The sequence below is a fragment of the Vipera berus genome (genome assembly GCF_964194415.1).
Source record: "Vipera berus genome assembly, chromosome: 6".
Classification (NCBI taxonomy): Eukaryota; Metazoa; Chordata; class Lepidosauria; order Squamata; family Viperidae; genus Vipera; species Vipera berus.
In genome coordinates this window covers 91,458,224-91,479,568 of record NC_138208.1, presented here as the reverse complement: position 1 = coordinate 91,479,568, position 21,345 = coordinate 91,458,224, and the positions used below count along the sequence as shown (strand labels likewise).

General features: G+C 47.1%; 1 protein-coding gene across 1 annotated transcript; it reads left to right on the top strand.

The window, feature by feature from the left end:
• The first annotated feature begins 3,112 nt into the window (after nucleotides 1-3,112).
• Nucleotides 3,113-17,914, top strand: LOC308670184 (C-type lectin 1-like). Its single transcript, XM_081331491.1, has 6 exons — nucleotides 3,113-3,224; nucleotides 3,817-3,902; nucleotides 13,482-13,576; nucleotides 14,710-14,850; nucleotides 15,742-15,856; nucleotides 17,663-17,914. Exons 2-6 carry the CDS (start codon nucleotides 3,845-3,847, stop codon nucleotides 17,728-17,730), a joined length of 477 nt encoding a protein of 158 aa, XP_081187617.1. The 5' UTR covers nucleotides 3,113-3,224; nucleotides 3,817-3,844; the 3' UTR covers nucleotides 17,731-17,914.
• The last annotated feature ends 3,431 nt before the right edge of the window (nucleotides 17,915-21,345 follow it).

Genomic DNA, 21,345 nt, shown 5'->3' with positions numbered 1-21,345 from the left:
AATAGAATAGAATAGAACAGAATAGAATAGAATAGAATAGAATAGTAAAATATAGAATAGAATAGAATAGAATAGAATAGAATAGAATAGAATAGAATAGAATAGAATAGAATAGAATAGAATAGAATAGAATAGAATAGAATAGAACAGAACAGAACAGAACAGAACAGAATAGAATAGAATAGAATAGAATAGAATAGAATAGAATAGAATAGAATAAATATCGGAGACATAGAACCCTCATTTCATCCCTGAGCTACAAATATTCTCCGTCACCGGGATCAACCAAAGTTATTCACTGGTAAGGAATGAGGGTTCCAAGATGGATCAAATGGCTCAGCAAAGGTGCCTCCTCCTCCTCCTCCTCCTCCTCCTCCTCCTCCTCCTCCTCCTCCTCCTCCTCCTCCTCCTCCTCCTCCTCCTCCTCCTCCGCGTTTCCGAGAGGGAGGAGCGGAAAAAAGAGTTTGCAGAATCTTGGAGGGGGCCAAACGCAGCTCAGCCTTCCAGATTTGGGGAGACCTCCCAGCCAGCTACTGCCCGGCTTTTCAGAGCATCCGAGACCTCCAGACACACTCGGGCCTCACCTCTGCGGAATAACAGCCTCACAGAGAGGGAAGGGCCCTTGGAGGTCTTCTAGTCCACCCCCCTACCTCATTCCGGACAAAGGGCTGTCCAGGAAGGGGGAGGCTGCCTAACTGGACTAGACCCCTCCCTGATCCCCCCCAACGCCTCTCACTTCTCCAGCCTGAAATGCGTTTTGACAAGTCTCTGATCCCTCCGCTGGCGTCTGCCAAAACCTGCTTTCTCCTCCCCCGAAAGGAAGCCGAGAGCCAGCTGGCATGTTCCTTGGCCACTAAGCCCTTTCACTTGGCTTCTTGGGGGGAGGACAGGGGAGCCTTGAAAGGGGTTTGGCAAGACTCACAAAGGAGCAATTCTTGCCTCGGCACCAGGAAGAGCTGCTGTTGTTCCCTAAACAAGGATGAGCAAACTTGGATTCCTTACAAGCTGGATTTGGGTTTGGCCTCGTCCCGGCTCAGCAGAGGATCAGCAGGAAGAGTGCAGGTGATGCTCAGCCCTCGGCCAGGTCATATGACCATCTTGCTCCCCCTCAGAGGAAAGGGGGGCCAGGGGGCCCCCCCAAGACCTGGAGGTCCAGGTGGGGGGGCAGGAGGTCACGGAGAAGCGACAACCCCTGTTATCTTTGGACGAGGCCAAACCCAAATCTGGCTTGTAAGGAACCCAAGCTTGCTCATCGTTGTTTTGGGAACAACAGCAGCTCCCTTCCTGGTGCCGAGGCAAGAATTGCTCCTTTGTGAGTCTTGCCAAACCCCTTTCAAGGCTCCCTCCCCCCCCACCTCCTGGCCCTGGGCAGAAGCCGGGGGTCCTTTCAGTTCAGGGCTGCTGCCTGGACTGGGACAAGGCCGAGACTGGGGGATTCTGGGAGGTGAAGTCCAGGCCGCCTAAAGGGCCAAGGCTGAGGAAGCACCTGTGGACCACTGAGCCTGGTTCCCAGAGGCCCAGCTTGCTCCCTCCCCCCCCAAACACCCAGAGGGTCAACCCCATGGCTGGGTTTCCCTAGAGCAGCCACCTCCCCCCCCAAATTGCCAAAACAAAACTCAAATCTCTTTTCCAGGAGGCAACTGGACTTTCTTGTTTTTCTTTGACGAAGTTTTGCTTCTCGTCCAAGAAGCTTCAGCTCTGACAGGATGGTGGGGAATGGAAGGATTTATATTCTTCCATGGTATATAAATGTCTATATACCACAGACATTTAGCCAAGCGAAAGGAGGGCCAAGGAACATGGGAGCTGTAGTGCAGGGCAACTGGTGGTGAACGGCTGATTTTGCACAGTTGCAAAGCGGAGATGTGGAAGGAGGGGGCAGGATGTGGGTGGCAAAGGCTCCCCTCTCTCAGAAGCAACGGCCTGATTTGCAGATGTGCTGCTCCTTCTCTATCACCCCTGGACTTGGAAGCTGGGGGCCATCAGCAGAGCCTCGGGCCTTCTTTGCAGGAGCAAGCTATGCTGGTTCTTCCGTGGCTTAGTGTGTCATGCAGAGGAAGCCAGGATGGGGGGGGGGTTCAGCTTGGACCAAATCCAGAAAGGAGTGGGGCTCATTCTGCCCCCGAGTAAAGGGGTGGTGTGGGAAAGCCACTGGGTTAAGAAAACAAAAGAACGTGGAGGCAGAAAGACAAACTCACAGGAGGGATGTTGCAAAGTCACGTGAGAAAGTTGAACTTCGCAGAAAGAGCAGCCCACGTTTGGAACCATCAGCCAGCAGAGGAGATGTGTCGGTCCTCAATAACTGAGTTTCAACGTGGATCAGATAAAGACAGGCCATCACCCGGGGGGGAAAAAAGTAAAGTAAAAGCTTAAAGTACGATGGACACTAAGTCTTTTTCTGCTGTCATTTGTCTGTTTCTGCGCTAGTGAATAGGGAGTTTGCTGTGAGACTGCGTTTCTTCAGAACCCAGCCACCCATTCAGCAGATTGTGTGAACGAGGCAGCCGTTACCTTTTCTGAACCTGGGTTGAGGTCTGGGCGTATCATGGGGACGCAGCCATGCCCTCCTTTAGGAGGACGCTGGGAGATGTTCATTCTGCAGGTTCTGTAGGAAAGTTAGAAAAATCTCGCTCAGAAACAGGGGAAGTCAGCCTGTCAACAGCAGCCCCAAGACCCAGAGGATGTGAGGGGGGGGGGATCCCCTTGTCTGGGTGGGGGCTAATCAGCCACGTACCCGGGGTGATTTCCTTTGCATTGCTGCACTGAGCAGGGGCTGGGCAGGACCTGAAGACCTGGTTGTTCCAACAAGCGGGCCTGGACTGACTACGGTTTTTAATTAGGCTTTTTACTGGGTTAAATCGTCTTGTATTTATTGCATCTATTGTTTAATTATTTTTTTTTAAAAAAAATTACTTTATATAAATTTAGTCAAATCAAATCAAATCAGATCAATGACCTCAGGGAACAGTTCAAACTGCAAGATTCCCTCCACGACATCAGTCTTGGCAGAGAGTAAATCTGTCAACTTCTTTTGTGCAAACAAGCTACTTCCTGATTGGTAGGCACAAAAATCCCTTCTCACGCAGAGCCTTTTCCCCCACCATCCCCCCCCACAGAAATCCCCCCCCACTTGCCTTGCCTATAAATGCCTCCGTTCCCCTCCCAGGAGGGAAGCCTGGAGTTGCCTCTGAGCTGATTTGCTTCCTGTGGAGGCTGAGGGACAGGTGAGTGCGGCTCTCCCACCTGTGGGCACCTGACAGGTGAGGAGCTCTGCATTACATCGCTCCTGCCTCTCTCTCTCTCTCTCTTCTCTTCTCTTTCTTTCTCTCTCTCTATTCCCTTCTCTGTCTCTGTCTCTCTCTCTCTCTGTCTCTCTCTCTCTCTCTCTCTCTCTCTCTGTGTGTGTGTGTGTGTGTGTCTCTCTCTGTCTCTCTCTCCCTCCCTCCCTCCCTCCCTCTCTCTCTCTCTCTCTCTCCCCACCTGAAGGGACCTCTTTCAGGGGGCTGCAGGTGATGTCCAGGTTCCAGCAGGGGATTTATGGGAGGCAAGGACAAAGGGATCTACCTGGGAGATTTCTGGGGAAGAGAAAGAGGGGCACTGGAGAGCCTTTTGGGGGGGGCTTCTGTCCTGTACGTAGCAATGGAGGATCCCCTGTGACCCCCCCCCCCAAGGCTGCTGCCTGAAGAAGGAGGGAGAAACGGGGTCCAGCTGGGCAAGGGAAAAAGTGCAAAGCAAAGTGTGGGACTCCCAGCTTGGCCACAGGTTGGACTTCACCCCATTTCACCCCCTTGCCTCTCTCTCTCTCCCCCCCCCCAGTTCTCTCTGCAGGGAAGGAAGGAAGACCATGGGGCGATTCATCTCCGTCAGCTTCGGCTGGCTGGTCGTGTTCCTCTCCCTGAGTGGTGAGTTCGAGCAGGGTCTCTCGTGTCCGGAGAGGCCAAAGCTGTCGCATCTCCAACCCCTTCCTGATTTGACTCCCCCGAATCGTCTTGCTGAAATGGCTTTTATTCCTGTTTGGCTTATAAGTGAAAAGGCTAAATCATGGCAACTGGATCAAATTTTATTAAACTGAGACGTTTTGTTACTGATCCAAGTAACGTCTTCAGTCAACGTGATCAGGCTTTTTTTTGCAAAATGTAAATTAAGATTAAACTGAGACTTTAATAAACTTTGGTCCAGTTGCCATGATTTAACCTTTTTACGTACTTTTGGCCTGGACAATTGAGTCTTCACTTACAGGCGTCCTGTTTGCCTTATTTGCAATTTAGATCCCATCTGATCTCTCTCTCAATGATCAAGAGTGGCTTGCAAGGATGCAAAGCAAAGCAACATGAATACGAGGGAAATGCAGAATAATTAATTAATAGTTAAAGGTTTGGCCAAGGATCTGTCCTTTTATCATTAAAAATCTGCTTCCATAGTGAGATGGGCAGCGTATAAATTTATTACATGAATAAATAAAATTGAAAGAAATAAAAGTCGAGTAGGGCTGGGGTTCCTGTCCATGGGACCTGCACAAGAGCTTAGACCAGTGATGGCAAAACTTTTAGAGACCGGCTGCACAAACTGCAACCCAAACCCCACTTATTTATCATTGGGTGCCGGATGGGCGTGGCCCACTGGGTGGGTGTGGCCCGCTGAGTGGGGGTGGACTACTGGGTGGGTGTGGCTGGCATGGGCATGGCCTACTCGCATTTCATGGTGATTTTGGGGTATGCAAGCGGCCTGATCCGTGCTCTGGAGGCCTGGAAAATGCTTCTGCTGTGAGGTGGACTCACAATGAATCGTTAAAGGAGCTCCCAAGCAAAGGCAGAACGCAGAGATGCAATCATATTAGTTTTATTCATGATAGATCAAAGAGAAAGAAATACTTGGCATGAAAGCATTCATGCCTGCATGTGAGAGAGAAATAAAATAAAACAAAACAAGCTAGGATTACATGACTAAAATAGAGGTTAGGAGTAGAGATAGAACTGGAGACTGGAAAATGGAGAACAAAGAGCAGCCCCTCGTGCAGAGGTATTTATGGGGGGTCTTGGCCCCTCCTTGACCATAAAACTCTCTCGCCAATGGGGCTGTGGGTCTGGGACCCTTGGCTCATCAGTGGAAGCAAAGAAACCTCTTTGCCTCCATCTGATGACCCTTTTGGGGAACTGCCAATGGCTGGCACTAAACATCTAACAATTCCCCTTCTTGCCAGCCAATGACAGGGACCAGTGAATGCATGTAAGGGGTGAGCAGGTGTCATGGACATGCATGAAAAACATTCAGAAGGCCAAACACAAACGCTTACACAGAAGGTTGTGCCGGTCAACGGGAACAGGCTTGGTAAACAGATCAGCTATCTGGTCAGCTGTATTACAGTGCTCAACATGTATAAAACCCTCTTTCGCAAGGTGCCTGACATTTTTATAGCGTATGTCTATATGGCGAGATCTGGAGCCTACTGCATAAGCCTCCGAGATTGCAATTGCGGCAGTGTTGTCCTCTAGAATTTGGATGGGCAGAGGGGGAGATGCCCAGATGTTTGTTATCAGCTCATTGAACCAAGTCAAATCATTGGCCGTGTCTGACAGACTAGCAAATTCAGCCTCAGCCGTGGAGCAAGAAATAAATTTTTGCTGCCTAACATGCCAATGTATTGGGCAGCCATTTAGCAATATGAGGAAACCAGAAGTGCTCCGTCTACTTTTGGAGTCGCCAGCCCAGTCTGCATCTGAGTAAGCGGAGAGCTGGGCCGTCTTCCCCTTCTCTGGTTCTAGCATGAGAAGAGCATCAGCTGTGCCCTTTAGGTATCTGAGCACCCTTTTGACAGCAGTCCAGTGGAATTCCTTTGGGTGTTCCACGTGCCTGGACAATAGATTCACAGCTAAAGCTATGTCAGGTCTGCTCCAATTGCTGATGTATAGCAAGGAGCCAATCACAGATCTGTAGAGCGTGTTATCTGTGAACTCAGGACCGTCCTTATGGGTGAGGTTGTAAAAGTCAGTTTGCATTGGGCTATGCGTAGGATTAGATTCTGTCATTTTGCATTTGGCCAGTAATTCCTCTATCTTTTCTTTTTGAGATAGAGCGAACCCCCCTTTAGTGGCCAAAATATGCACACCCAAGTACTTGTCAACCCGCCCCAAAGACTTCAGAGTAAACTTTTCTTCCAGGGCCTTGGCAAATTCATCACACCTTTCCTTGTTAGGCCCTACATATAATAGGTCGTCCACATAAACTAACACCCGTTCTGTGGTACCTTTGGAATTGCGTGTGAAAACACATTGATCTGCATGAGATTCTGAGAAACCAACTCGTTCTAAACTCTTTCTAAGACAGTCATACCATAATTTCCCTGACTGCTTAAGACCATATAACCCTTTGTGAAGCAACCATGTATTTCCCCCTTCTTGCTGGTAGCCAGGAGGAGCCTTCACGTAGATCTGCCGGTCCAAGTTGGCGTGGAGGTAAGCCGTCTGGATGTCAAATTGGAAGACTTCTTCTCCCAGAGCGGCTGCAGTCACGAGGGCGGCCTTGACGCTCTCTGCCCGGACGGTTGGAGAGTAAGTCTCCAAGTAGTCCTCCATATAACGTTGAGCGAAGCCCTGGGCTACCAAACGGGCCTTGTATAGGTAGAGGCCATTGGCAAGTGGTTTGGCCTTGTAAACCCACCTTGTGCCAATGACTTTCCTCTCCTTTGGAGGTTGCTGGGGGGTGAAGACCTTGAGTTGTTTTAAGCTCTGCATTTCCTTCTCCATCGCGAGCTGCCATCTCTCCTGCTCCTCGATGGGCAGCTCCTGGATGTCAGAGAAGGATTTTGGGGTGACCACAACGCTGTTGACAGACGCGATGTGGCCAATGTCAATTCTCTTTGGCGGGACCCCCTTGTTGGACCGCTTTGACCTCCTTACCTTCTGCCACTCACCGCTCTTTTCTTCCGCGGGTCTCTGAGGTGTCGCTGGGGGTGAAGACGGCGTGTCTTCCTCCATGGGACTGGACGCATCTTCGTCTTGTTCCTCACTTTCATCGGTGGCAGGGTACGAGGTCGCCTCTGGTGATGTCGCGGTCGGGGTGTCCTTGCTGGGTCGGTTGGCATATGGGCTCAGATCATTTGAGTGGATCTGAGTCCAATTGGAGTCCTCTTCGAAAGAGGCAGATTGGGAAGTCACAGGCCTGCCCCCTTCTCCCAGGAAACGATAGGCCTTGGAGCCAGGAGCATAGCCCAAGAACCTTAGTCTCTGGGAAACAGATCTTCCCTTCTTCCGCAGCTGCTTGGGGATGTGTACCCATGCATAGGAGCCAAACACACGCAAATGTGCCAGATTTGGTTTTCTACCGTGAACCAGGAAATATGGGGTCTGGTTCACGACACTGCTCCAGGTGCGGTTTAAAGTGTAATTGGCATAATGAATTGCCTCCCCCCAGTATGACTCTGCGACACCCGCGTCTGCAATCAGACTACGCATCATGGTTTGCAGGATTCCATTCCTTTTCTCAGCTACACCATTTTGCGACGGGGTGAACGGTGCAGTTAGAAAATGGCGGATGCCCTTACGCCTTACCCAGTCCTGGAACTTCTGAGACATTAACTCAGCCCCACGATCGCTCTGCAATTGTGCGATCTTGGTCTTGTACTGGGTCTCTACGAAGTTGTACAGTGACTTTATGGCGTCAAAGGCTTCAGATTTTTCTGTGAGGGTATACACGTGGCCGTATCGTGAAAAATCATCAACGGCAGTGAGAAAATACTTTTTCTTTCCTAGGGATGGTGTAAAAGGCCCAACCAATTCAACATGTACTAGTTGGTATGGATATTGAGTCTTGCGTAATGACACCTTTGATATAGGAGCAGCCTTCCTCTTTGTTTTCTTGCAAATGGCACAGTCCAGAAACACGTCACAGTCCTTGAGCTGGACTCCCTCAGCAAATTCTCCCATCTTTTTAACTACAGGGAAGCTTGCATGACCCAGCCTTCTGTGCAATAAGTGGGCGCACTTATCGTGAATTGGCTTCCCTATTGACACTCTCTTGGCTCTGGTTGCTTTGAGTGGTACTGTAGGTGCCTGCTGAGATTCAGGCTCCTTGCCCACACTGCCCTTGGAAAGCCTTGGGGCAGGCTGTGGTGGCTTGGGAGAAAAATATGGTAAGCCATTTATTATGGTAATATTTCCAATGACCTTCTGGTCCCGGGTGACATGACCTACCCCCTTGCGAAATAAGACTTCCACTTTGTCATCGTCACACAATTTGGTGATGCTCAAAAGGTTGTTGGCTATGGAAGGGGCGTGCAAGACACCCTCTACTTTTCCAAGCCCAGGTACAGAAACGAAACCCTCCCCAACAACTGAAGCAGTGTCACCGTTTGCAACCTTGACAGATGATTTAATTTTCTTTAACCTTTTAAAACCTTGACTCATATTAGTAATGTGAGAAGAAGCTCCAGAGTCCAGTAACCATAAGTCAGTGGAGCTATCAGCCTTTGTTGTGGGGGTGAGGGAACAAGTATGCAGTGAATTTCCCTTGCCCCTGCCACGCCCCCTTCCTCCCCCTTTGCTTCTTACTTGATTGGGACCACGTTTAGGGGCTTGATGTTGATGGGGGCAGTCTTTCTTGAGGTGCTCCTCAGAGCCACAGATGAAACATTTAAGCAGAGCATTAATTTGCTCTGAGTTGTGGCACCCCCTTCTGGCTTGCTGAGTGGTGACTCTAGCGTATTCTCCAGCATTTCTCCTTCTCCGATCTTCTTCGATCAGTCTCCCTGTGAGGTAGGACAGATTTATGTCTTCCCTCTTGACCGCTTCGAGTGAAACAATGAAATTGCTCCAACTCCTGTCTAGAGAAGTAAAAATTATGGAGAGCATGCTCACATCAGACACAGGAAAATCTCTGGAAATCAATTCTGCCCTGAGTGCCTTTAATTTTGCAAGATGTTCAGGCATGCTGGCACCAAATTTCAGTTTGGTTGTATAAAGCTCAGTTGTATATCTGGTGATGGAACCAATGGTATTGCTGTTGAATAAATTGTATAACAGTTTCCAGACCTCAGCAGCTCTGAGACCAGCTGGAATGCTTGGGAACAAGTTATTGTCCAGAGAACTGAGTAGAGCAGAATAAGCCTGCAAGTGTCGCAGCTCTTCTTGACGTCCCCATGGGGGAGGGGGGGGGTTCCGAACCATTTGTAGAATCCCATTCTTTAAGAGATGTAGCTGTATATCTTTACTCCAACTGCTATAATTCTCCCCATCCAGCTGTAGTTTTTTAAAATCATTTGGCAAATTTGCTGCAGGAATATAGTCCTTATCAGACCCACTTTCAAAAATTTTTGATATGTCTATTGATGTAAAAGGAAGCGGAAAAATGCTTAATTCTGAAGTGAGTTCTTCAGTGAATCCTTCAGTGAAAGGGTTCCCTCTAGTGGTCGAGGAGGGAATCCTTTCTTGAGTACTTATTGACTCCAGGTGGGCGTGCCCGGGAACCATGTGACCCGGGGGAGGGCGTTGTTCAGGGTTTCTCCCTTCTTCCCATGAGGCATTGGGGGGGCGGAGCCCAGATTTACCAGCCCGGGGTTGTTTGAATGGATCCTCCCAAGAATTAAAACCACATGGATTTTTATCAATGCCTGTTTTGCCCTGAGGAGCCCATTGCTGGTCCTGAAGACCTGAGGTGGGAGGCCTCGGGGGTTGATTGTTGGGAGGCTGCAGGCTGGATTCCCCCGGCAGTTGGGCCCTGGGGAGAGGATGGGAGGCCTTGGAGGGGGGGTGGGCACCCCCGACGTCTGCTTGGCCGCTGTCTTGCTAGCCTCTAAGGCAGTGGCCAGAGCTTGCATTGTTGTCTGGAGAGCCGTTGTAACAGTTTTGGCAGGGCAGATCTCATTGCTATCATAGCATTTTAGGCTTTGTGGGGGGGAGAAATCAGGAATATGCATGCTGTCTTGGCTGGAAGCCAGGGATTGCATGTCATTTCTGCTGTACGCCAGGGAGTGCTGGCTATTTTGGTTGGAAGCCAGGGATTGCTGGCTCTCCAGACTTAAAGAAATCAAGTCTTTGTTAGATATAGTGGGGGCCGCCATCTTGTTTCCTGTGCCAGACCATGTGGGTGGAGCCATCTTGTTTCCGCTTGCCCCAGGAAGCTGTAGCTCACAGCTGGGGGGGCGGGTTCGCGCCAAAAGCCTTGGGGTCCCGGGGTCACTAAGGGAGGCGGGCGCCATATTTGGGGGCCTCGTGGTCTCTAGGGAGAGGCTCACCAGGGGTTCTGAGGCTTTCTGAGCTGTTCCCTGGGCTGCCCCTCCCTCCTCCTGCATTGCAAGGATCTCTTTAAGCAGCTCTTCACGTTCCTGTGCAGTCAGTTTACTCACGCGGCGTTTGGTCTCAGCCAGGTCCGTCTCTGCAGCATCTGAGCAGCCTTGGACAGTCTGTAATCCTTCTATGCTCTCCTCTGTGGCGTTCAGTTGTAGAGAGGCATGTGAAGGGGTCCTAGACGCTCTGCTGGATCCTCTGACGGGATGAAGGCCATTTGTGCTTTCATCTGCAGCTGAGGTTGCTTCAGGGACTGAAGTCTTGGATGTAGGCAGGGAGGCTGTCTTCGATCGATGACTCCTGGTCACGATAGTAGAAGTCCTGCCATCTGTTATAAATGGATTGGAGCCGGGTCCTCCAGACATCTTATTGGTTAGTTCCTGGCTGGCTTGGAAGCTTTCCTTTAAACCATGCTCTGACTACCAACTTGTGAGGTGGACTCACAATGAATCGTTAAAGGAGCTCCCAAGCAAAGGCAGAATGCAGAGATGCAATCATATTAGTTTTATTCATGATAGATCAAAGAGAAAGAAATACTTGGCATGAAAGCATTCATGCCTGCATGTGAGAGAGAAATAAAATAAAACAAAACAAGCTAGGATTACATGACTAAAATAGAGGTTAGGAGTAGAGATAGAACTGGAGACTGGAAAATGGAGAACAAAGAGCAGCCCCTCGTGCAGAGGTATTTATGGGGGGTCTTGGCCCCTCCTTGACCATAAAACTCTCTCGCCAATGGGGCTGTGGGTCTGGGACCCTTGGCTCATCAGTGGAAGCAAAGAAGTCTCTTTGCCTCCATCTGATGACCCTTTTGGGGAACTGCCAATGGCTGGCACTAAACATCTAACAATTCATCTAATCCTACGCATAGCCCAATGCAAACTGACTTTTACAACCTCACCCATAAGGACGGTCCTGAGTTCACAGATAACACGCTCTACAGATCTGTGATTGGCTCCTTGCTATACATCAGCAATTGGAGCAGACCTGACATAGCTTTAGCTGTGAATCTATTGTCCAGGCACGTGGAACACCCAAAGGAATTCCACTGGACTGCTGTCAAAAGGGTGCTCAGATACCTAAAGGGCACAGCTGATGCTCTTCTCATGCTAGAACCAGAGAAGGGGAAGACGGCCCAGCTCTCCGCTTACTCAGACGCAGACTGGGCTGGCGACTCCAAAAGTAGACGGAGCACTTCTGGTTTCCTCATATTGCTAAATGGCTGCCCAATACATTGGCATGTTAGGCAGCAAAAATTTATTTCTTGCTCCACGGCCGAGGCTGAATTTGCTAGTCTGTCAGACACGGCCAATGATTTGACTTGGTTCAATGAGCTGATAACAAACATCTGGGCATCTCCCCCTCTGCCCATCCAAATTCTAGAGGACAACACTGCCGCAATTGCAATCTCGGAGGCTTATGCAGTAGGCTCCAGATCTCGCCATATAGACATACGCTATAAAAATGTCAGGCACCTTGCGAAAGAGGGTTTTATACATGTTGAGCACTGTAATACAGCTGACCAGATAGCTGATCTGTTTACCAAGCCTGTTCCCGTTGACCGGCACAACCTTCTGTGTAAGCGTTTGTGTTTGGCCTTCTGAATGTTTTTCATGCATGTCCATGACACCTGCTCACCCCTTACATGCATTCACTGGTCCCTGTCATTGGCTGGCAAGAAGGGGAATTGTTAGATGTTTAGTGCCAGCCATTGGCAGTTCCCCAAAAGGGTCATCAGATGGAGGCAAAGAGGTTTCTTTGCTTCCACTGATGAGCCAAGGGTCCCAGACCCACAGCCCCATTGGCGAGAGAGTTTTATGGTCAAGGAGGGGCCAAGACCCCCCATAAATACCTCTGCACGAGGGGCTGCTCTTTGTTCTCCATTTTCCAGTCTCCAGTTCTATCTCTACTCCTAACCTCTATTTTAGTCATGTAATCCTAGCTTGTTTTGTTTTATTTTATTTCTCTCTCACATGCAGGCATGAATGCTTTCATGCCAAGTATTTCTTTCTCTTTGATCTATCATGAATAAAACTAATATGATTGCATCTCTGCGTTCTGCCTTTGCTTGGGAGCTCCTTTAACGATTCATTGTGAGTCCACCTCACATCTGCTGCCTGGATCTAGGACTGCAGAGCGATTTTGTGCACCCCCCACAGCTGATCCGGGTGGCAGAAGCATTTTCCAGGCCTCTGGAGCCTGGATCCGGCTGCTGGGGTGCTGCAAAAATCGCTCCGGAGGTTTACCTGGACTCGTGCTGGCAGCTGTCTCCACCATCCAGCCCGGATCCGCCCAGCAGCTCTTGCAGCGAGAGTGCAGGCGCACGTGGAGAGATGGAGGGGAGCAGCCTGGCCCCGCTTCCCTCCAGGGCGATGGTGCGTGTGCCCAGAGGGACGGCTCCCCATGCTGCCTGTGGCATGCGTGCCATAGGTTCGCCACCACGGGCTTAGACCTTTTTCCGGGGACCTGAGAGCTGAGGAACCATTGGGGGCTTCTTCCTAAGGGCCTCTCCTGGGCGGTGGGCAGCAGTGGGCAGTCCCACAAATAATGGGCCATTCAGCCATTCAGGGCTTGAGAAGTTATGGATCATCCAGGAGGTCAATGCAGATCCTTCAAGACAGACCCACGGGATCCCTATACTTTGCGCCAGTCGACAGCCTGCTTCTTGAGGGAACCCGTTTTCCAGCTTAACACAGTTGAGTGACTGGTAAAGCAACGAAATCAGAAAGATTCACACCAGACTTGCAGCTTCAAGGAAATTAACCCAGACTAACCCTAACCAAGCTTTGGACAAACTGCAAATGCAGCCACCGTGTCTATAACCCAAGTCAGTTTCAGTTTATTGTCACCAAAGATGTTTGTAAATCAGGAGGTTAAGCATATTCTACAGACCCAGCTGTTCCTTCCTCCTCCTCCTCCTCCTCCTCCTCCTCCTCCTCCTCCTCCTCCTCCTCCTCCTCCTCCTCCTCCCCCTAAAATCTCACTCTCTTTTAGCACTGATGATGTTCCCTGGTTGGGTTATGAAACAAGACACCCAACTCAGGGAGCACCAGGGACCCCACAGTCCTCCCTCTCCCTCTCCCCCTCCCCCTCCCCCTCCTCCCCCTCCTCCTCCCCCTCCCCCTCCTCCCCCTCCTCCCCCTCCTCCTCCTCCTCTTCTCCTGGCCATCTTCTCATTGGACTTCCTCTCTTCCCACACAGGAGCCAAAGGCAGTAATTGTCCCTTCAATTGGCTCCCCATGTATGGGCTTTGCTACAAGGTCTTCAACGAACCAAAGACCTGGGATGATGCAGAGGTGAGAAGTGCTTCTATATTGGCCCAGACAATGGAGAGAAGTCTAGGCAGAGCCTTGCACAGCGCCCGCCCCCCAAGTCCCCTATGGTTGGGCTGAATCACTAGGCTGGGTGTCTGAAAATGTAGCAAGGATCATCATTTTAGGATACTTTGAAATGCAAGTATCCTCTGGACTATATACTGTAATGGTTTAGGCCAGGGGTAGGCAACCTTGGCTCTTTTATGACTCGTGGACTTCAACTCCCAGAATTCCTGAGCTGGCATGGCTCAGCTTGGAAACCTCTCCCTTTTCCCTCAGCATGGCTGGCTCAGGAATTCTGGGAGTTGAAGTCCACCAGTCATAAAAGAGCCAAGGTTGCCTACCCTTGGTAGGCTTTCATGGCCATTATCTGTTGGGTCGTGTCGGGGGCTGGAGGCTAAAAGATATGAGGAACGGTTGCAGGAAGTGTGTGTGTGACATGAGAGCAGTCTTCCAGTATTGGGAGGGGCTGCCACAAAGAAGAGGGTGTGTGTGTGTGAACCTATTCTCCAAAGCACCCAAAGGCAGACAAGAAGCAATGGATGGAAACCAATCAGGGAGAGAACCAACCTATAATTAAAGAGAAATTTCCTGATGGGACAATTAATCAGTGGAATGGCTTCCTTCCAGATGTTGTGGTTAGTCCAACATTGGAGGTTTTCAAGAAGAGGCTGGACAGTCAGCTTGTCTGAAAAGGGAGAGGGTCTCCTGGTTGAGCAGACCTAGAGAAGACCTCCAAGGTCCCACCCAACGGTGTTAATCTTTATTCAGGGTTGAGCTTCAGGGCTGAGTGACCGTCTTGTAGAAAAGAGATTTCCAGATGTTTGGCTGGCACCTTCTGACTGCCTTGCCACTGAAGGGAGGGGGATCTCAGACTGTAACTGGTGAAAAGTGAATTTAAAGTCAGGAAGTGATCAAGAGCTCCAGACCCGAGTGAGGAAATCTGCAAGCTTCAACAAAGACAAGTGGGCAGGACCAGGCAGTCTGATCCTTGCTCTTTTCTCACTTGTGCAGTACAAACACACACACACACACACACACACACACACACACACACACACACACGTTTCTTCTCCGCTGGACAAATGCCCTTCTTTGTGACTGCTGTCTCCCAGATGTTCTGCAGGAAATACAAGCCAGGCTGTCACCTCGCCTCCCTTCACAGCAAAGAAGACTCAACTGAGTTTGCTGAGTACATTGCTGACTATCTCAAAGGTTGGGGCAACGTCTGGATCGGACTGTGGGGTAAAAAGAAAGTAAGTCCTTTTTCTTGCTGGTGTTCATAAATCCCTTTCCCCCCATTTCTAAGGGGCATTTGGAAAGATCTTCCCATGGGAGATAGGGTTTTCTCCGATAAAAACTCTTGTCTTGGACAAAACTTCCGAAAAATGTCATTTGTTCCAATGCTGTCTCTCCTTCCCCTCACCAACCCTTCGGGCCCAGTTGAAGAACTGACTGATGAGTTTCAAGCCCCAAAGGGTCCGATCCTGCACTGACCCCCACCTTAGGCTCCTCCGTCAGTCTGCCTTCCTCTTTTTTGGCCCTCTAAACCTTCTTGAGGCTCTGACGGGCCAGTTTCACGTTCAATTCCTGAAAAATTCTTGATCATATACGGAGAAGGGACCTTACCCTGGAATTTAGCTCAGCTCCTGGTGACTTTACAAATGGAAATATTATTTTTCTGGCAATAACACAGAAGTGGGTTCCATCCAGCACCACAAGCTCCCCCCACACACACACACACAAACAGACATACAGTTGTCCAGGATGTTTTCCACTTTCCAAGTGTCACGGAGAGTCCTGGGTTTTTGCTGGTGGTCTCCTGCCCAAGGACCTCTTGACTTTGACCCTATTTGTCTCTCTGAGGTCAGTCGTTATCTTCCAGGGCTGCCACCGCGTTGAGCATGAGGCAAAGGGGGCTCTGGGGCGGTTTTTCCTCTGGGTCTGCTGATCATCCCCCATCCAAGCATCCACCATATTTAACCCTGCTTAGCTGTTGCAGATCAACCAAGATGGGGGCAAAGATGGAGAGAGGGAAGTTCCGTTTGATCTACCCTTTGAAACCTGAAAACTTTCCTCTCTGACCTGGCCCTGAAGACCCCAAGCCCCCTCCTCAATTGGCTAACCTGGCTTCTTTTTCATTCTAGGGCTTCTCCTGGGAGTGGACAGATGGATCGAGCACCAAATACCTACCCTGGAAGCAAAATCAGCCCAATCACTACCCGAACAAAGAATTCTGTGCTGAGATTGTGTACTTTACAGGTAAGCCAAGATGGTGATGAGGCAGTTGAGGGGCAATTCCAACAACGATTCATCTTGGAGCAATCACCCCTTGGCAACGGATGACCATTGTTTGTTTGTTTAAAACAGTTACATAGGCACCCCCTCTTATAACCAACACCCTAACAAAAGCAGCATGACAATCATAGCAAAATTAATATATTAACGAGAAGAATTAACCAGCGTAACAGCTTGCCTCCAGAAATCGTGGGCGCCCCATCACTGGAGGTTTTTAAAGAAGAGGCTGGACAACCATTTGTCTGAAATGGTGTAGGATCTCCTACTTGAGCAGGGGGCTGGACTAGAAGACCTCCAAGGTCCCTTCCAGCTCTATTCTATTCTAACATTAAGAGCAACAAAAACCTGGCACCAAGTTGGATTTCTGATTTGAAAACAACCAATCTTCCCCCAAAGCTTGGGCTTGGGTCTTTAAAGATTCTATCCAGCCAGAGTTCAAGTCCAAGGGAAGTCAAGGGATTTATCACACAGATATCAAGAATATTCTTCTCTCAGGCCCTTCTTTCCTAGGAGGGACCTGGTTACCTGAAAGAGGGATGCTGGTTTGTTACCTGAGGATGCACTAAGGGTGGACAAGTACTCCTAGACCCCTATTGGTATCTATGATTTACCACTTCTTGATATCTATATCTATACTGTATCTATATCTATATCTATATATCTATATCTATATCTATATCTATATCTATATCCATATCCCTATCTATCTATCTATCTATCTATCTATCTATCTATCTATCTATCTATCTATCTATCTATCTATCTATCAATCATCACTTGGCCAATAAAAATTCTATTCTATTCTATTCTATTCTATTCTATTCTATTCTATTCTATTCTATTCTATTCTATTCTATTCTATTCTATTCTATTCTATTCTATTCTATTCTATTCTATTCTGAATTTTATTATTCTATTCTATTCTATTCTATTCTATTCTATTCTATTCTATTCTATTCTATTCTATTCTATTCTATTCTATTCTATTCTATTCTATTCTATTCTATTCTATTCTATTCTATTCTATTCTATTCTATTCTATTCTATTCTATTCTATTCTATTCTATTCTATTCCTATTCTATTCTATTCTATTCTATATTTTATTATTCTATTCTATTCTATTCTTCTATTCTATTCTATTCTATTCTATTCTATTCTATTCTATTCTATTCTATTCTATTCTATTCTATTCTATTCTATTCTATTCTATTCTATTCTATTCTATTCTATTCTATTCTGTATTTTATTATTCTATTCTATTCTATTCTATTCTATTCTATTCTATTCTATTCTATTCTATTCTATTCTATTCTATTCTATTCTATTCTATTCTATTCTATTCTTATAAACTGGAGTTGTATATGAAAATGATTACAGGACCATCCGCTCATAATAAAACAAACAAGCTCCATCTTAAACTACTTTTGAAAAGCCGTCATTGTCACTGGACATCTGTTTTTTGTGCCTTCTAGCTTAAATCTCTCTCTCTATAGCTCAATATATATTAAAAGTCTACCTCACTGTAGTCAGATGAATCTCAGCCACTGAGAGCTTGCAGAGAAGAGAAGAATGGACACGTGGCCTGTCCCATTAAAAACCAATAAAAAGAGCAGCCTGCAAATCCCCGACAAGACCACGCTGAACTCCAAGTCTGTTTTAGCAGATGGGGGTCTCCACCTGTGGCATCCTCACATCCTTCTGCCAATGAGGGGGGAGCCCTTAAAATGCTCCCAGGAAATCCCTGAAAATCTTTCTCTTTCGCTACCCAGGGTATCGCCTGTGGAATGATCAGGACTGCAAAGTCAAGAATGCTTTTCTCTGCCAGTGCAGATTCTAAGGCCCATCGCTCTTTCTCCCACTCCGGAAGGGGAGAAGCACCTGGTGAAGTCTGGAGAAGCAATGAAGCTCAGCCAAAATCCATGCTCTGCATTCCTTCGCTTAATGGATGCTCTCTGTGGCTTGGATGTGGTTTTGCTCATCCCGATAGGCCAGAAGCTCAAATAAATTCCGCCTAGCCGTGACTGGCCTCCTTTATTCTGCAGAGCCAGGGTGTTCTGTTCCAGCCTATGACCGGCCCTGTTTGAATGTCAGGGACAACCCCTTTTTATAATCAACAGGCTGGAAAAAATCCAACCAAATTTATTTACAAAGAGTTCAAACAAAAGTTTAACGAAAAGTTCAAACAAGACTTAAACCAAAAGGTTAAACAAGAGTTAAACAAGAATAACAGACCAGGACTCTAGCAGAAGCTCTTCAAACGGTTGCCTTCAGCAACCAGCACCTCCCACACTTTCCCCTTTTATCAGCAGTCCCAAGGCGTGGCTTCTCATTGCCTTCTCCTGAGTTGCCTCATTGCTTTCCTCTGTTCTGTTCTGCTAGATTGCCTCCTGCTCCTAGCATCCCTGAACAGAGCCAGCTGTGGATCGTCTTCTTCCAATCCCTCATGCTCACACAGCTGAGTATGAGGAGGAACAAGATGGGAGGGGCCAGGCTGAGAGTTCTGCGGTGCATCAGAACCTTCCTCTGACACCAAAGGCTCTCGAAACCCCTCCTCCTCCTCCTCTTCAGAATCATCCGACTCAGCTGCCAGAACCACAGGCTGATGCTGAATCAAAACACAGGGGGCTGTTGAAGTCATGGACACCATCCTGCTAGCATCGCTTCACATCCTGCCAGCCTGACCTTTTGCAACAGAATGAGGGAGGACATGGGGTGGGGGGATCTGGGAAGCCAAGCAGTGCCGGCCCAACGAGGGAAATGCGCCAATCTGGCCCCAGGTCACCTAAAAGAATGCGGAGATGAAGCAGGCACCCACACAGAGGGACCTTTACCTAAACAATCAGAAATTTTCAGTTGGTCAAAGACTGATAATGAGGGATGTTTCACTTCTCATCCAAGTAGCTTCTTCAGCTCTGACAGTTGAAAAGTGAAACGTCTGCAAAAAATAATAATGAGAAAGTCCTGCTGCCTCGTGAAAAAGCATCTTTGGGACAATGATGAACCTGGATGACTGAGACTCTCTGTAGACATTTGCTATGACAACTGCACAGTGGGGCATGGGTGTGTGTGTGTGTGTGTGTTTGTGAGTTCAAGACGCTGCACAGAACGTGAAGAGACTTTGATGGCTTTACATTGCAAGGGATGTCAAGGGCTACTTCGAATCTTGGCAGTCATGCAAAAGGGCTCAATCTCACCATCAGAAGTTAGAACCCCTCCTGACTCTACCCCACCCTTGGCACATGGTGTCAATGGACAGTAGGAAGTGGCCAGCCAGAGCCCAAAGGGGGGCGTCAAACGCACCATCAGTCTTGAATCTCTGCATGCTCACAAGAGATCTAAATCCACCCTGCCTTGAATTCCATTGACTCTTGTCTACCGCTAACCCACTTTAACCGTTAGTAGTTCAGATTCTTGTAGAGAGGATTGTGGTTGTTAATTGCAAAGTCGTGTCTGACCCATCGTGACCCCATGGGCAATGTTCCTCCAAGCCTTCCTTGTTTTGTAAGGATCTCCTGCTTGAGCAGGAGGTTGGACTAGATGACCTCTCAGGTGCCTTCCATCTATTCTATTCTATTCTATTCTATTCTATTCTATTCTATTCTATTCTATTCTATTCTATTCTATTCTATTCTATTCTATTCTATTCTATTCTATTCTATTCCATCCATTCCATTCCATTCCATTCCATTCCATTCCATTCCATTCCATTCCATTCCATTCCATTCCATTCTATTCTATTCTATTCTATTCTATTCTATTCTATTCTATTCTATTCTATTCTATTCTATTCTATTCTATTCTATTCTATTCTATTCTTATTCCTAGTTCTATTCTATTCTATTCTATTCTATTCTATTCTATTCTATTCTATTCTATTCTATTCTATTCTATTCTATTCTATTCTATTCTATTCTATTCTATTCTATTCTATTCTATTCTATTCTTATTCCTATTTCTGTTCTATTCTATTCTATTCTATTCTATTCTATTCTATTCTATTCTATTCTATTCTATTCTATTCTATTCTATTCTATTCTATTCTATTCTATTCTATTCTATTCTATTCTATTCCTATTCTATTCTATTCTATTCTATTCTATTCTATTCTATTCTATTCTATTCTATTCTATTCTATTCTATTCTATTCTATTCTATTCTATTCTATTCTTATTCCTATTTCTGTTCTGTTCTATTCCATTCCATTCCATTCCATTCCATTCTATTCTATTCTATTCTATTCTATTCTATTCTATTCTATTCTATTCTATTCTATTCTATTCTATTCTATTCTATTCTATTCTATTCTATTCTATTCTATTCTATTCTATTCTATTCTATTCTATTCTATTCTATTCCCTATTCTATTCTATTCTATTCTATTCTATTCTATTCTATTCTATTCTATTCTATTCTATTCTATTCCATATTTTCTATTCTATTCTATTCTATTCTATTCTATTCTATTCTATTCTATTCTATTCTATTCTATTCTATTCTATTCTATTCTATTCTATTCTATTCTATTCTATTCTTTTTCTCCAATATCTATTCTGTTCTGTTCTGTTCTGTTCCGTTCTGTTCCATTCCGTTCCATTCCCTTAAAGCCAAGCCTTGCCACGAAGACAACACAGGGGTGCTGAGCTTTAAACAGTCGCCTGCCTGTGCAAAATAAAGGTGGCCAATCACGTTAAGGCAGAATTTATTTGACAATCTGGCCCGTCAGGATGAGCAAAGTCAGAGCAAAGCCACAGAAAGCATCCGTTAAGTGAAGGGTGCAGTGCAGAGATTCCAGGAGGCAGGGCGGGGTGTGTGTGTGCTCCTTGCTTCTCCAGACTGCACCAGAAGCTTCTCTCACTCTGAAGCTGGAGTGATTTTCACTAGTATTTGCACTGGCAGAAAAAAGGACGCAAGTTCTTGCATTGGGTATTGTTCCATTGGAGATAACCTGGGCAGCAAAAGAGAAAGTTTTGTAGTGATTCCCTCAGAGTTGCCAGGGACCATTTCAGTGGCTCCTCCCTCATTCTCGGGAGGACGTGAAGATACTACAGGTGGAGACCCTCATCTGTAAAATGGGGATTCGATAGATTATTGCGACCTATGGAACCTATCTAGCCATCACGTTTATTTTGTCTGGGATTTTTAGGCTGTTCTTTAGATTGGGTTTTAATTGGACGGGCCACGTGTCAAATTTTCTCTTGTATGTACTCTGTGAGGGGCTGAGAATCATCTGACTGTGGTGAGGTAGACTTTTGATATATATTGAGATATGTATACGATGGAGCATGTTTGCTTTATTATGAGCTGAAGGTCCCTTAATAATTTTCATAAACACCTCCAGTTTATGAAGGAATGATGGCTTTCATTTATTATGGTGTGTCCCTGTAAGACTGTGACAGCTCAGAGATCCAAGGAATAAACCATGGTTCACCAAGCAGATTAGAGGATCAAGGGA